General features: G+C 35.9%; 1 protein-coding gene across 3 annotated transcripts; it reads left to right on the top strand.

Annotated features, from left to right (window-relative positions):
• LOC109822050 (poly(ADP-ribose) glycohydrolase 1-like) lies at window positions 927-8,058 on the top strand. Of its 3 annotated transcripts, none has more exons than XM_020388211.1 (6): window positions 927-1,072; window positions 3,547-3,690; window positions 4,897-5,038; window positions 6,288-6,497; window positions 7,139-7,201; window positions 7,650-8,058. In XM_020388211.1, exons 1-6 carry the CDS (start codon window positions 969-971, stop codon window positions 7,815-7,817), a joined length of 831 nt encoding a protein of 276 aa, XP_020243800.1. In that variant the 5' UTR covers window positions 927-968; the 3' UTR covers window positions 7,818-8,058. The 3 variants fall into 3 exon arrangements, with proteins under 3 accessions (XP_020243800.1, XP_020243802.1, XP_020243801.1); XM_020388212.1 differs by having other exon boundaries at window positions 928-1,072; window positions 7,653-8,058; XM_020388213.1 differs by lacking the exon at window positions 7,139-7,201 and having other exon boundaries at window positions 7,653-8,058.

Genomic DNA, 14,936 nt, shown 5'->3' on the forward strand with positions numbered 1-14,936 from the left:
CAACAAAAAAGAAAACACACAAAAAAGGCAAATAGTCATGGACTCCTCCCTAGTGTAGAGCCCCTAGGTGTAAAGTCTAAAATTTATCTAAAATCCTCTCCTTTATTCATAACCTTTAAATCAAAATTCACCTCGAACCCTCAGTTCATACCCCTCATGGATGATCAGTAACCAATACACTGTTCATCTAAGTTGCTGGTAACTTTGGTATTGTTTATCCACGTGAACAGTACAAAGGTGTTGTTCATCGTCCTCACCGCAGCCTTCCGATCCGTCACGCCTCTTTGACAACTAGCTCTGACCATGCACGAGCTTTGATGAGCCCTGATGAGCTATCACAATCCAATCAAGTATCCCAGATGCCTGATCTCCCTGATTGGCATTCAGTGAGTTGTGACTTCTCCCTGCCAAGCAGTCAATGATCCCTATCTTTCAGCAAAGCTCCGTCTAAACGCTACAATGCTGTTCAAGTTTTGTTTAGCTCCTAACCATATACGAACATGGCTTTAGAAAGCTATTGAAGATTTAGAAATATATCTGCTCCTCGTTTCAAATCCCGATTAGGTTTGGGTAGCTGCCAATGTTCCCACTGTGAAGATCCTCATACTTTCATTTCGGATCCAGATAGGTATTGAAGGATGCATTCGTGAGCCTCCTCCTTTTGGATCTATCGTCCTGATCCACATCAACATGTAACTAGATGTCAGACAATGAATGAGGTATAGTTGATAGTTAATAATTCCATTTGACATGCGTTACATAATATTCATAACCAGCAGGTAATATTTGCTTAGAATTTTCGGGTTAACTAATGGTTTGACTTGGGTGGAATTTTGTTTGCAATTTTTTTGGGTAAAATTTGCACATGTACTTGTGATTACTATCCATGTCATCTATTCTTATTTTCCAAATTTCACATGATATATTTTTTTTCTGCCTGCTCCTTTACCCAGGAAGAGATCCGCTTCATGATTAACCCAGAATTGATTGTTGGTATGCTTTTTATGGCTGCAATGAAGAAGAATGAGGCAATAGAGATTCTGGGCGTCGAGAGGTTTTCTTGTTACATGGGGTTAGTTTTTTCGTATAATTTTGTTTAATTTCTTATTTATGTTATGTCCAGCCATATGCTATTTGGAATAAGTAATTCATATGGTTATAGTGTTTTTGTGATTCTCAGTAATTGCCCGAAAATTTGGATATTTTTACTGGAAATTGTGTCTCATGCATATTATCCTTTACTATATACATATTACTTTTGGTTTTTTAGCATGTATACCACCGTGCTCTGAAGCACGGATACTCCCCCAGAGGTCACGAATCCGTGTCTGACACGAATCGGACACGGATTCGTGCCCGACACGTGCAAGACACGTGTCGGACACGGTCAATCCGTGTCCGACACGGGTCAACGGTCCAAACAAGGGGGATACGGTCAAACAAGGGGAAGGATACGGGGATTCGCCGAATTATGAAGAAAACGTCGCCAAAAAAACAGAAACAGAACCCGTAACCCAAACCCGCTTCGCTACAAAGCCCTAATTTTCACTTACTGAGTTCGCCGCTCGTCCTCATCTCTATCTCTCTCGTCATCGTCCTCTCGAGCTCGACGAACCGCATCCTGTCATCGTCCTCTCGCCGCTGGCTTTATTGTCGTCGATCAATCCCCTCCCGTCATCATCGATCTCTCCTCATCTCGTCGTCGTCGGTCGTCGATCCTCGTCCCGACGCTGGTAAGATCTCTTCTCTCTCTCTCTCCGTCTTCGTCGATCAGATCAGATCTTCGTCGATCTCGACGAACCGCCCGTTGTCGTCGATCAGATCTCGAGATCTGATCTCCGTCTTCGTCGATCTCGAGAGGAGATCTCCGCCTTCGTCGATCTCTTCGTCCCCTCTCATCTCTGTCATCATCGATCTGATCTCTCTTATTTCCGTCCCCTCTCATTTCCGTCTCTCTTCGTCTTTCTTTTATTACTTTTTTATTTTTTTATTTTTTAAAAAGACATAAGATTAACTAATAGGTTTGTTTTAATAGTTTATTACACTTTACCCTAACTAAATTCGCATGGACCATGTTCAATTTATTGTTTGTTTGTTTTAATAGTTTATTACACTTTACCCTAACTAAATTCGCATGGACCATGTTCAATTTATTGTTTAAAACTGCTCTGAATGGTTGAATAACTAAACCTAATTAACTGTTTTTGTTTATGCAGCTTGTGCTACTGTTGAAGTGCTGAGCAATTGAGCAACTTTTTTTTGTTCACTTGCTCGTTGCTACTTAACTCTCAAGTATAATCTGTAAAAAAAAAAACAAAGTCAGTGAGTAACAACTTATTAATTAGCATAATTAGAAAAAAAAGCTTAAATAGTAATTATCATGCTAATTAATAAATTATGAACATCAGAACATGTAAATATTTAATTGTTAATCACTTAATTCTTACTTAAAAAACATATTTCATATTTTAAATAAAAATATATATTTCTTGCATTGTAATTTGTATTTGTTACTTGTTGTTTATACTAAATTGAGATTTTCGTATTACGTTTCATATATGTTATGGTTTAATATTTAATTAGAACTTGTTACTTGTTGTTTATAGCAATGGAAGCAGAAGGTAGTTCTGGTGTACAGTTTGTTCAAGATGATCACACTCCTTTTTGTTTACAAACTTGTTATTTTGTGATAAATTCATAATTTAGATTGTTAGTTGAATTTTATAAATTTTTTTATATATAATAATAATTTTAAAAAATTTTCCTCGCCGTATCCCCGTATCCTATTTTTTTGGATTTTGCCGTATCCCGTATCCGTGTCCGTGTCGTATCCGTGTCCCGTATCCGTATCCGTGCATCATAGCCACCGTGTTTTAAGAACTAATACACTTGTTTTATTAGTATTTCTGATATCTCTACTTAACACTTTTTCTGATTTATTAAAAAAAAGCCCTTTTGTCACTAAACATTGTCCAATAACTGAATTTCTGGTCATGGCTCTTTGGCTTGTGTTCTGCCACAGCAGGTACCTTGTCAATCTGAGACTTTATACTCCCCCAGTATAAGGGTATTAACTTGTATCGGTAATTGAGGGTTTATTTACCTTACATAAAGTATACTTACAATCTGGTAATTGAGGCATTCCTCGGTTAGCATTGCCTCATAGTTTTAATGTCAGGGAATAGTTTGATCTGAACAATCTTACTTAACCTTCTGTGGAAGAGTTCACACAACATCAACATGAAAAAGCTTGGTGGACCCACAATAAGACATGCTGAACATTGCTTTTGTCCAATTGTAGTGACATTCCAACCAAAAAAGATAGTGAGCATTGGCCTTACATATAAAGGACAAACATCTTTGTATATTCTTTGATATTTATTTTCATCACCAGGGCTTCAGAAGGTAAGATGAACAATATGTGGTTTGTTCTATAATTCTATTGACGTTTCATTAATTTATTTGGCTTATCTTGTCACCTCAGCTAATTAAAACATGCTTTGGCTGGCAGTACAGTAACATCAGTCATAATTTGCTTGCATACAGGTATGGTTCTTCATTTCGTTTTACTGGTGATTACTTGGACAAGAAGCCACTTGATTCACGCGGTAGACGAAAAACGAAGATCGTCGCGATTGATGCTTTATCAAATGCGATGATAAGACAGTTTGAAGTTGAATGCCTTATACGGTATGCTAAGTTTTTTTACTGTTATTATCATTTTTTATAGAAAAAATCATATTTTAATTAGCAACTATTTCCAACTATATAAAGGAAGTCACAAAGGTTCTGATATGGCATGCTAACTGTCATGAGTGGTGGAGGCTCCCATAAGATACTTTTTCTTGAATTTTATTTGGTATTCTTGTAAACAACAAAGCCTGTTTGGTTTCCAAAAACCACTGTGTCAATTAACAATTACACTACAGGAAGAGCATGGATATGGAGATCCAAGAAGTATCCTACGTGTTAGTTTGCTATCTTTTTTGTTGCAGACTTGTTTGGATAAGGGAAATTTATATTCCTGACAGATTTAATTAAAAAAACAAATTTTCATGGTTTATGAATGCAGCTACATGTCCTCCTAAAGAGGGTAAAACCTCTACTTTCAGGAAAATCCTTCTCCAGAAAAAAAGTTTAAAAACAAACTTATGTAATAGTTACTGAAGACCCTTGAAGGAAGATGTCTAGAAACAGAGGTGTGAAAGGATGCATTTCTACTTTACCTTTAATATTATCAGCTTCTATTCAGTGATCACTACTCTCTTATGCTTGTAAGTCAAAACTTCTTACTTTTTTTCCCTGAAAAATTAAATTATAACAAAAACTTGATAGTTTATATTGTATGCCACGTTTCTATCATGTACGCTCTTGTGTTGGTGTGATGATGTCTTTGAATGTTGAGAAAATTCTGTGGAGCCCAACAGGTAGCAGAACATTTTATATTACTGAAACCAAGGAAGGATTCACTTCCATCCTTATTTGTTGGTTTATGGTTTAACTTTATATTATTTTCCATTCGAGTTCTTATAAGGTTTATGGACTTGTTATTCTCAATAAGAAAACATCCAGCTTCCATAATTGAATTGGCAACCAATTCCATCTTTAGCAGGTTGTTGGTTTTTAGCCATTGTGTAACTGGCTGCACAGCACACCTAGCGAATGGAATTCTGTCTGTATCGATGCTTGGTAAAGTGATTCCATCTTCTTGGTGTTTCTATTCTCAAGGAGCGGTTGCTTAGAATTGATACAATCTCTGCATCTATTTTCAGTTTCTTTGATTATTGAAAATGAAATGTATTTGCTAGTATTCAACTATTACTTCATTCTATTGGACTGTTCAATTGCTCAAATTTTCTTTGTATTTTTAATATTTTAAATTTGTATTGGGAGCAGGGAAACAAATAAAGCTTTCTGTGGATTTTTTGATCCCTCAAAAAATAAATGTTATCTGAAGAATTTCCAAGAGGCTTTCTTTAAGGAGCATTTTGATGGGGAAGACAATGAGGCTATTGACATGAGCCACAACAATTGTTCAGTAAGAGTTATCACTAGCTCATATTTCCCCGAGAGTTAGCATGTTTGGAAACTTTGGATATAATCCACTTGGATTATGATCCACAAATGGATCATAATCCAAGTGTATTATAAGTTAGTGTTTGAGCAATTTAGTGGACTATAATCCATTTTGAATAGTAGAGTAGTTGGGAAATGGGTGGATTATAATCTATCATTATTGTAAAAATAACTATAAAGGACATGGGATTGGTGTTTTGTTACTAAATAAGGCCTTGGATTTTGTGAAATCGTAAGGGGTATAATTGTCTTTTACTTGGTCAAAGCTCATGGCTTATAACCCATCAAAAAATAAGCTAGGGAACCGTAGTTTATTTTGGTGGGTATAAGCTAAAATAAGCTACTTGCCAAACATCTCTCCTGAATTATATAGAAGACCTATGTAACTTAATATTTTCCTCTAACAATCCAAGAGAGCCTAGAATACCCTATAAGTTTTGATATAGTTGCATGATGTAGATGAGTAGTTGTTGGGCACCAGAGCTATGGGAGTGGGAGCAGAAAATAAAAGATAGAGGAAAAATACTTCACACCTTTTTATGGTTTCATGTGGCAGATTGCTTCACACTTGTGCCTCTCAACTGCAGATGACTTCATAGATATCGATCAAAAGAAATAATTTGGGAAAACACTTAATCCTTTTCCTTTCACCAGATCGTTGACCAGTTATTCCATTACTACATAACATAGATGATGGATACTTTCCTAAATTCTGAGAAACTAGATAGATTAAGAAATATATAAAAAATTTAGTCAAGATGGGTTAGGAAAAAGACTTTTCTTTATCGGCAAGTAGCAAATATTTTAAAAGAAAATAAAAGATTTACTAGCTGTTTAACTGCCTAACTGAAAGCTCAAATAACCTATTTAGAATCTGATCAAAGCTTCTATAGTCCGAATTAGATATGTTTGCAGTTTGCGTAACTTCTTCCTCAACATGCTTTATTTATTTCTTGACTAAACCCATGTAGGATTTCAAAGCATTTGCCTACAGTGTAGCTCATATTGTATCACTAGTTTATATAGTGAACCTGTAATAGCCTGCTTTCTCTGGTGGTCCCATGGTGAGCCTTAGTTCTCCTTGAACTGTTTATATTTTTGTTAATTTTTTATGTTACTATTTTTTAAATTTCCTATGGATTTAGTTATATGTTTTTGTATAATTGATTGTGCATTCCCATCATGTATTTAGCTACTGCCTCTTTGAACAGGTTAATAATGCTACTTCTGCACAAGCTGAGAGTCCTCTCGTTTCTTCCCCTTCTATGGACTGTGATACAAGTACCTTGGGCTTCAACGGACATCTGACTAACGAAATATGTCAAAATGAAACTGGAATTGCTACTGGTAACTGGGGATGTGGGGCATTTGGCGGCGACCTTGAGCTTAAGACTATAATTCAGTGGCTCGCTGCATCTCAGGTACATGTGGCTCCATGGATAGTATGGATCTCAATACTTCTATGTCTTAATTTAGTGCCTTATGCATGTGCAGTCCTGTTATCAAAAGTTGGTTCCTATCCTCTTCACATCATTTCCCTGTACAAACAGCTGCCTAGTTACTTCAGTAAGAAGTTTTTGTCAATGTCTATGCACTTTTCACTTTTTGTTGCCACAGCCTCTAATGTACAGATCAAGCTATGAACACTGTGTGTATGTGCCTCCATTTTAATGGAGAAAGGCCTCGATAAAGAGGAGAATTTTAATTGCCACTGTCTCGTTTAGCATAATCTGATACTTGTTTCATAAAAAGAGTTCATACTTCATAGATAGTGATTTATGATATGATCATTTGACATCTCTGCTATCTTTGATCAAATGATGATACATGATAGTTAGTATTAACTTATGAGATTCCAATATTCTGTAGATTAGCTCTTGGATTTGACACTTATTGGACAAATTAAGGCGTAATTAGTTGCCATGAGATGATAGTAGACTGTCATCGTAGAAAACTTGGTTAAGAGTTTCCTTCGAATTCTCTGGTTTCTTGTGTCAAATCATTTGTATGGAGATTAGAAAGTTTTCATACTTGATTCTATTCTAATTGATCCTTGTTGCAGGCATTAAGACCTTTCATACACTACTACACCTTTGGTGACGCAGCCTTACAGAGATTAGAGCAGGTACTGGGAGCTGCAAGTATTTATTTGAAGACCTTCACATATACGTTTTTCTATTTCTTTTTCCCCAGTTATAGTCCAAACATTAACTGGGAAGGAGTTAATATTCTTATATTGAAAAAGTTTCATGAGCTCTCCCTTGATAAGCTCTTAGTTAAAAATGGCCTCGAGGGTGATTGACATAGAAAGGAGCAAGTGCGAACATATTCACTATCTCAGTAAACTAGAATGAAAAAAATTTGAATACCATAAATAATCTTTGTCATCCTGGAAATATGCAAAATAAACCATGAAGGAGCAACATACCCATGTGGTGCGGGGAATTTGTTTTGTAGATTACAGTATTTGTTCCCAACTAGTCTAACTATTATATTGTTTGAATGTGTATGTCATCAGTTGAATGCTGTGGAGTTCTCATTGAACAGGGTTTTTTGACCTTTGCCATCTCCAGCAGGTGTCTCAATGGATTTTGTTGCACAGATGGACAGTGGGGGATTTATGGAACATTTTAGTCGAATACTCATCGCAGAGATTAAAGGGGAAAACAAATGTTGGTTTCTTCAATTGGCTCCTTCCCCAGCAGGCTTACAGCAGTGATGACCACTACATGTCCGAATAATCCTCAATCTTGAGCACTTCTGTAGAAGTGCTTTGCAAGTCTGAAAAGGAATGCATCTTGCATCTTAGTTTCCCTGATAAATGTTTATTTTTTGTGTAGAGGGTTTTATATGGTAGTAAGGTGCTATGATCTTGGTGATCACAATCTTTGTAGTCTTTTTTTAAGTAGTTCTCATGTACCTTAGTAGTTTTCTCATCCCATTTTATCAATTTAATTCAATGAAGTAACTAAGATTTTAAGATTGGTTGGACGTTATTATTCATGGTTAACGTGCCTTGACTGGGTGTATTGTGTCGATTCTTTTGAGTAATATATCTAGAAAAGCCTGGCGCTTTCTTATTGACACCATTTTGGACACAACTGGTACATTCCAAAATAACTCTAACTCGCACATATTTACCCTTAGCCATGAACCCCCTTAATCTGCTAGTATTGAATTTAAAAGATTTAATCTCATCCTATGTTCCTGGATCAATGACAACTATTGACGTCCCTTAACTAGAGGTAGGATTGTATTTTTCATATTTACTTATAGTAAGAGTAATGTAAGTTTAATTCGTTTGATTCCACTTAATAGCTATTGTATTTTCATATTTATTTCTAGTAAGAGAAATGCTAAGTTTAATTAGTTTGATTTTACTTAGTATTATCTAAAGTCGTTTGTCAAAACTAGCGTCGAATTCAACCTGTCCTCTGTGCAGGGCAGAATGGCAATTCCTTCTTTATTGTGAAATACTCTCTGTGCAGGGTAGAATGGCAATTCCTTCTTTATTGTGAAATACTCTTAAGTTGACCGTTGGTAAACATTTGAAGATCCCGTTATAATGATGCACGAGGTCTTTAATTCAATGCTACCGACATTGGTAGCAGTGATGATAACATTGAAAAGAATGACATCTCATAGCCAACGAGCGAGGGACTGAGAGATGATATGTTCTTTTCATCCCGCATCTCAAGACCAAGGAGCGAGGGACTGAGAGAAGATATGAGGAGAAACATTAGGGAAATGCTCGGCAAAGTTTTTTCACTAAAAAAGTGTGGTTATTTTATATTCCTTTTCTTGACTCTCCTTCGGTGGTCGAAGAAGAGGATCATTACCTAAAGATGCGGAAGGTTGGGTTTAACTTGATCAGTTCTTCAATAAGACAATCACGAATGTTGAGAAAGACGTCAGGTTTCATAATTGCACCCAGAAGGAGAGTTTGATGATGTGTTCAAATACTTAAATCCTCCTATCGCACTGTTGTGAACGATACAGAAGATCACTTATCTTTTTTTAGAGTGCAATTGCGCAACAATAAGGTAGATGTTACCTTGTTTTGTCACTGGTAATTGAATAATACTGTATGTAGGGCCTCTACAGATTTAGAAAGCAATAATCAAGCCAGAAAGTGTACTGAAGATGCTCTGGGAGATGAGACTTATGCATAAATCAAACAATACTATACTAATCATACAAAAAAGCAGGAAGGATGTTGTGCAGAGATGAAATGCAGTTAAATTAATGCAGAAAGATTTTTTCTCAATGTTATCAGTTGTTCAATCAGTAGATAAACAGTCGGAAATAATAGTATTTGTGACATCCTCACTTTAGTCCCACGTGGACTAGTGTGAAAAAATGTTAGTGGCTTAAATAAAAAAGCCCAATGCCTAAAACCAACTAGTGCTAACATTTAGACAGTGGACTTTAACCAATATCGAGTTGTTCTTGGTGGGTCTCACGACTTACATGCGTCAACGGACCCGTAGGCCCGAGGCGTGACAGTATTCTTCAACTGCAAAGCAGTGAGGTTCTCATGCCCGAGCAAACCAGCTGGACCAAGCCAAGAGAAAGATCCCATCACTCAAGAACGAAAAGAACCTAGATAACCAATGTTTTATATATTAGAAGATGTTGAAAATCATTTCTCGAAGAATGTATTCAGTGTTTTAGAAACAAACTCTAGTGACATCATCATTTATATGAAATGTTGCTTTGCTCAGACAAAATCTTTCGTCCTGACGAGATAGCTAAGTGGGCAACAACAAAGGAAAAAAGATGCAAAATAAGGCTTGATGGATGCATCTTGGGTGAGCAAGCTCCAGTTAGTATCCTTTGTTTCCGCGAATTCTTGCTCTCATGTCAACCTGGACGTAATGAAACACACCATTTAGAATGCACAATTAAGAATGCAGTAATTTCGCGTTATGAAGCAAACGACGACGACAACAGCAGCAATCATCAGTAGCAAAAAGAAAAAAAAAAGGAAGAAATTGCAAACGTTTATGGAAAAATCCAGGGAAAGCAGTTTAATTCATCCTCACAATCAACAAAATCTTTGTTTATTGATCTGTGGATAGTGAAAGATCCAAACATAATGAGCTTTTTTAACAAGTTGTCTTGCATCGATTGCACTTTTGTTCATTGTAATTGCTTCTTTCATGTGCACCACTAGAGCTTAGCAAATTTTTTTTTGTTCAAAGGGAAGGCCTTGAAGTCCCCATTGTATATAGTGCAATTCAAATGAATGATGATCATTCCATTATTGCTTTTAAAACCAATCTATTCTCTACCACTTGATATATGAAAATGGACGTGTTCAAAATACATGGTTAATTTTAGCACCCCCTCCTAACTATGGGGTGTCACAGAAAACCCCTCTCCACTATTTTAATTTAGCTAATTCCCCTTAAATTTGGTGATGTTGTAGATAACCCCTTCTTTTCTAGTACGACTTAACCCCCCCTTAACAATAAGGTGCCTCACAACCCCACTCCACCCCCCACCTCCCCGGATCTTTTCACGTTTCTCAACATAATCCCCTGATATAATTAACCTAAATGTGAAATGACTAGAATACCCTTTGGAAGAAAAACCCATTTCTACTTTTAGTTAAAAGAATCCCAACCAATAAAAAAACACCTGACCCAATTTTTTCATAAAAAAGGATGCGAGGTGTTCAAACAGGGGAAAAAAGAGATAGATAAACAACAACCCTTTTGATGGCTGAGGGGTATCTTGATCACTATGTTGTTATATAACAAACTTTGTGCTCAAGCTTCTCGGTTCAAGTAAATAGACAGTGCATTAGTCCATTTAATAATAAAACTCTCACTTTAAATTCCAATAAGCTCAAAAGGTTCTATATCTTCTAAAGAAGCAATCAGGTTGGTCCTGACGATCTGCAGTGATCAGTATAGATCCGCTCTCGTGTGACAAGCTATCCAGTGTAATATACAGTAAAGCTTGCACTTTGGATAAGGTTAAGTACCCCCCCCCCCACCCCCAACACCAAAGAATTGCACCTTCTATTTGAGGATGATACAAATAACACATTTATAAGGTCATAGTTGGCTACTCTGCTGAGAAATAAAAGAAGTTCATATTATAAAACAAGAGAAAGGATAGTAATAAGAAAAAGACAAAATTAACCCCTCTTTTGAAATTTTAAAAGGTGTCAGAAATCCTGGTGAACTAAGATCTTAGTACAGCTCGCGAATATCAGAGGAACATGTGAATGAATTTTGATTATAGCATTTAGAGTTACAGGTGGCTAAATTACCAATGGTATTTTTGAAACCCTCTTTTCCAGTTTCGTATTTTTAAAAACTCCTGCAATAGCCAGGTATTTAATCTGGACTTTCGAATCAACAATAATTTAGCAGTTATAGATGTGTTGCACCAAAATCCAGATTTTAAAGGAGGGTACCATGCAGGTCTGGTGGCATAAATCCATCGTCTCCATCATCCTTCCTTTTCTAGTTTAATAAAAGTGCCCTAGATTTTGATTATATTCTTCAATGAATTTGAGACAAATCTGCTATTTCTTTGAATATGTACAGTAAATCCCTCTGAGTAATATTTGTTGACAACAATTTGCATCCACCAGAAGAACTATCAAAATAATGCTCGCTCGAATGTCAAGCACCATAAAACCCCCTTGATTTTGGTTACATACCTCTCCCCACTTAACTAAATTGTATAAGTCTTTTAATTCATTAGACCCCATCTATGAACATCCTTCTTATTTCGTCTATTCTATCACACATCCAACTAGAGAATAGATAAAAAGCATCCAAGTGGCATTGAGGATTGGACGAAAATAACTAATTAAAACTAAGGCCAGCAAATATTTTCCTTTCCGAGTCTCTTTCCAAATTTATATAGGTTAAAGTAAATAAACCTTCCTTACAATTTAGTATAGTAGCTATTTGTCTTTGTATTAATTCATTATTTCTTCTGACACTGTCATAGAACTTTTTGGAAAATTGATTCCACGAGCAGATGCTAATTCATATCCATACAACCAAAGTTTCAAAACCACCCGCTGATATCCTTTTCTGCCTTACAAAATAATTGACACAAAATAAATTATAATCACAACAACTTATAGTGAAAAGAGAACCTTCCAGTGTTATCGAGGCGCAAGGCGCAATGCGGGGCGCAAAGGTCCCTTACGCGCACCATGCGCAAGGCGCACAACAAGGTGCGCGCCTCACTAACTGAGGCGCATAACTCAAATTAATATTTGCCAACATCATAAGACAGAAACATATAAGCAACATATTAGTTACCTACATCCAAAATTATGAGAATATCAACTTAAATCATCAATTATGCTAACTGAATTTTTAAAGTAACAAAAAAGATACAAGAAACATGTATTTAAATCATCAAATTAAGTGATTAACAATTATGAACATATGCTTATAAATTATCACATAAAAGACTAAGGTAATTATGTAAATTATTTAAAAAAATAGAAGAAAGAGTATGTTACATAACACAGGTGCGAGGCGCACGCGAGGTGCGCGCCTCGCTGCGTGCAGCTCCCCGCCTCGCGTGCGGGGCGCATTTCGCCCAGGCCGAAGCGCCTCGCGCCCGGGGCGCGCCCGGGGCGCGCGCCTCAATAACACTGGAACCTTCTGTATATGTAACTTAGAGCACTTTCTCTTCTTGCCTAGCTTGGCATGTGATGCTGGCATGCTGTCTAGGTTAATCAAGTAATTCAACTTTAAATTCTAATACTAATTTTGCATATTGTAATATCAAGTACTCATGACATTATATTTCTATGTAGGCAGTCAGCTAGTTAGTCTACGTATTAAGGTACAATCAATAGTGCAATACTCTATCAATTTATTTTTGGCATTCATAAGTACTTTTTTGTTAAATAAACGTAAATCTTCTATGTTAGCTACTCCATTACTTCTATGTGTGAGTTAATAAATTATGCCACTAATTCTCTTTCTTATTCATATGTAATTACCTATTTCTGTACTCATACGTTTAAGATTTTTTCAAATATGCAAATATTAAATTATGAGAGGTCCAATTTAAAAAACTCCATTTTATTATAAATACATCGCTACTCACTTCGATTACTACAAACCCTGAACCTTTCTTCTTCAGTGAAAAAAGAAATTCTCTTCAATGATGAGTTCCCTCGTCTCTCCTTCCACCTTCTACTCTTTTCGCCAGCGGTGACCTTAGCTCCCGTATCAATCTCTTCCTCATGCTCATCTCCTCCAACTCTACCGTCTATATTTTGCTAAGAGGTTGCATCAAAGTTCATGTGCCTCAACTATGGCAGATTATCAACTTTTTGCTAAATTTTTATTCTATTTTAATTTTATTTTATTTTACATGTGTGCATGCCTATAGTTGGTACATTTTTATTTTATTTTATTTCTATTGCTTATTGTGGACAAAACCATAAATATTTATTTTAATTGTTTATTTTACTATTTATAATATATGGGAATTTTGTTAGCATATCACCATGTTTGGAGATTGACAAAAATAAATTTCACAAAATGCCTCCAACTTTAGATGGTTTTGCACAAAAAACCTCTAAACTACAGGAGTTTCTTTTCCTCTTAACACTCTAATTGACTTTATGAGTTACGAAAAGTTTAAGGGGTTTATTTAAAAAAGCCTTTTTATTTAAGCACTTGTCTGATTGATCTCCATGCACATTCCTTCCCCACTTTAATAAAATCTCTTCAAGCACATCATCCCTCATCTCCTTCCTCCTCCGCCGACATCTTCGTCCTTACCTCCTTCAACTTGACTGCCAAACTGCCATTTCTAACATCAAAATCTTACAATCTCTCCTCTTATCCTTCTCCTGCACCACCAACTCCGACGATTGCCGTATTTCCTCTCTAGTATCAAACTGCCTACAATCCCTTCCTCCTGCTGATAAGATTCGACGTAGTTCACTAAGTTGGATCAAGGTTCATGTGTCTCAAATATGAAATATTATATATGTTTTTCTAAACTTTTAATCCATTTTACCTTATTTTTTTTATTTTATATGTGTGCATGTGTGATTGCTAATGTTTTGCTATTTTTGTGTTATATATCAGACAATAACCAATATTGCAGAAATATCAAAATGACCCTTCAACAGAAATGATGTCTCATTCATGGACAACCACGCCAGATCCTCGTCATTGTCGTTGTGGCTATTGTGTGGATGAAGAGCAAAGCGATGTCAGTGTGAAGGCAGCGTATAATAGAAGAGTAACGAGAGTAATATATTGGGAATAAGTGGGTTAATTTCAATATATAGTCATTCATTGTCTTCTTAAAAAATAAGGATTCAACTTTGAACAGAATCAGGCTAGCCATGCATATTTTAGTTTATGTTTGAGTTCTTAATATCCTTAGTCATTTTCAAAGAAGAGTAATATGAGAGTTAAGTTCATTGTTCTTTTGGGTGAGAGTGTGTGGGGTTTCTCATACTTGAATTTTTTTGTTGAGAATTTTAAACATAAGAATTTCAAAATATTCCATAATATGTTACGAGACACAAGTTATTAATAAAGTTTTTCTTTTGGTTGGTTAATTATTAATGAAGTTAATTGATATAGTTACTTCATTCTTCTATTTGCAATTTATTATATTTCCAAAAATTACTTTTAAATAAAGTGGTTAGAGTGTTCACATGCGCTCATTGTTTAGAAATTTGATTCTTGGGCCAAAGTGACGTATGTTTAATTTCAACTTAAAACAAACTTTAAACCTGGTTATTTTAAGTTATAACTTGAAAGTTTGGTTGTCACGGTCGTGAAAGTTACAACCACAAAGAATACTCAAGGGAGGGCTTCCTTTTGAATGTGGGAGAAAGTACT

The sequence above is a fragment of the Asparagus officinalis genome, chromosome 8 (assembly GCF_001876935.1).
Source record: "Asparagus officinalis chromosome 8, Aspof.V1, whole genome shotgun sequence".
Classification (NCBI taxonomy): domain Eukaryota; kingdom Viridiplantae; phylum Streptophyta; class Magnoliopsida; order Asparagales; family Asparagaceae; genus Asparagus; species Asparagus officinalis.

What these genes read in the sequence shown, in the direction of transcription:
- LOC109822050 (XM_020388211.1), top strand. Translation starts at nt 969, where the DNA reads ATGATTAACCCAGAATTGATTGTTGGTATGCTTTTTATGGCTGCAATG. An exon ending in AGGTTTTCTTGTTACATGGG is followed by an intron (nt 1,073 to 3,546) that starts GTTAGTTTTTTC and finishes GCTTGCATACAG; the next exon opens with GTATGGTTCTTCATTTCGTT. An exon ending in GAAGTTGAATGCCTTATACG is followed by an intron (nt 3,691 to 4,896) that starts GTATGCTAAGTT and finishes TATTGGGAGCAG; the next exon opens with GGAAACAAATAAAGCTTTCT.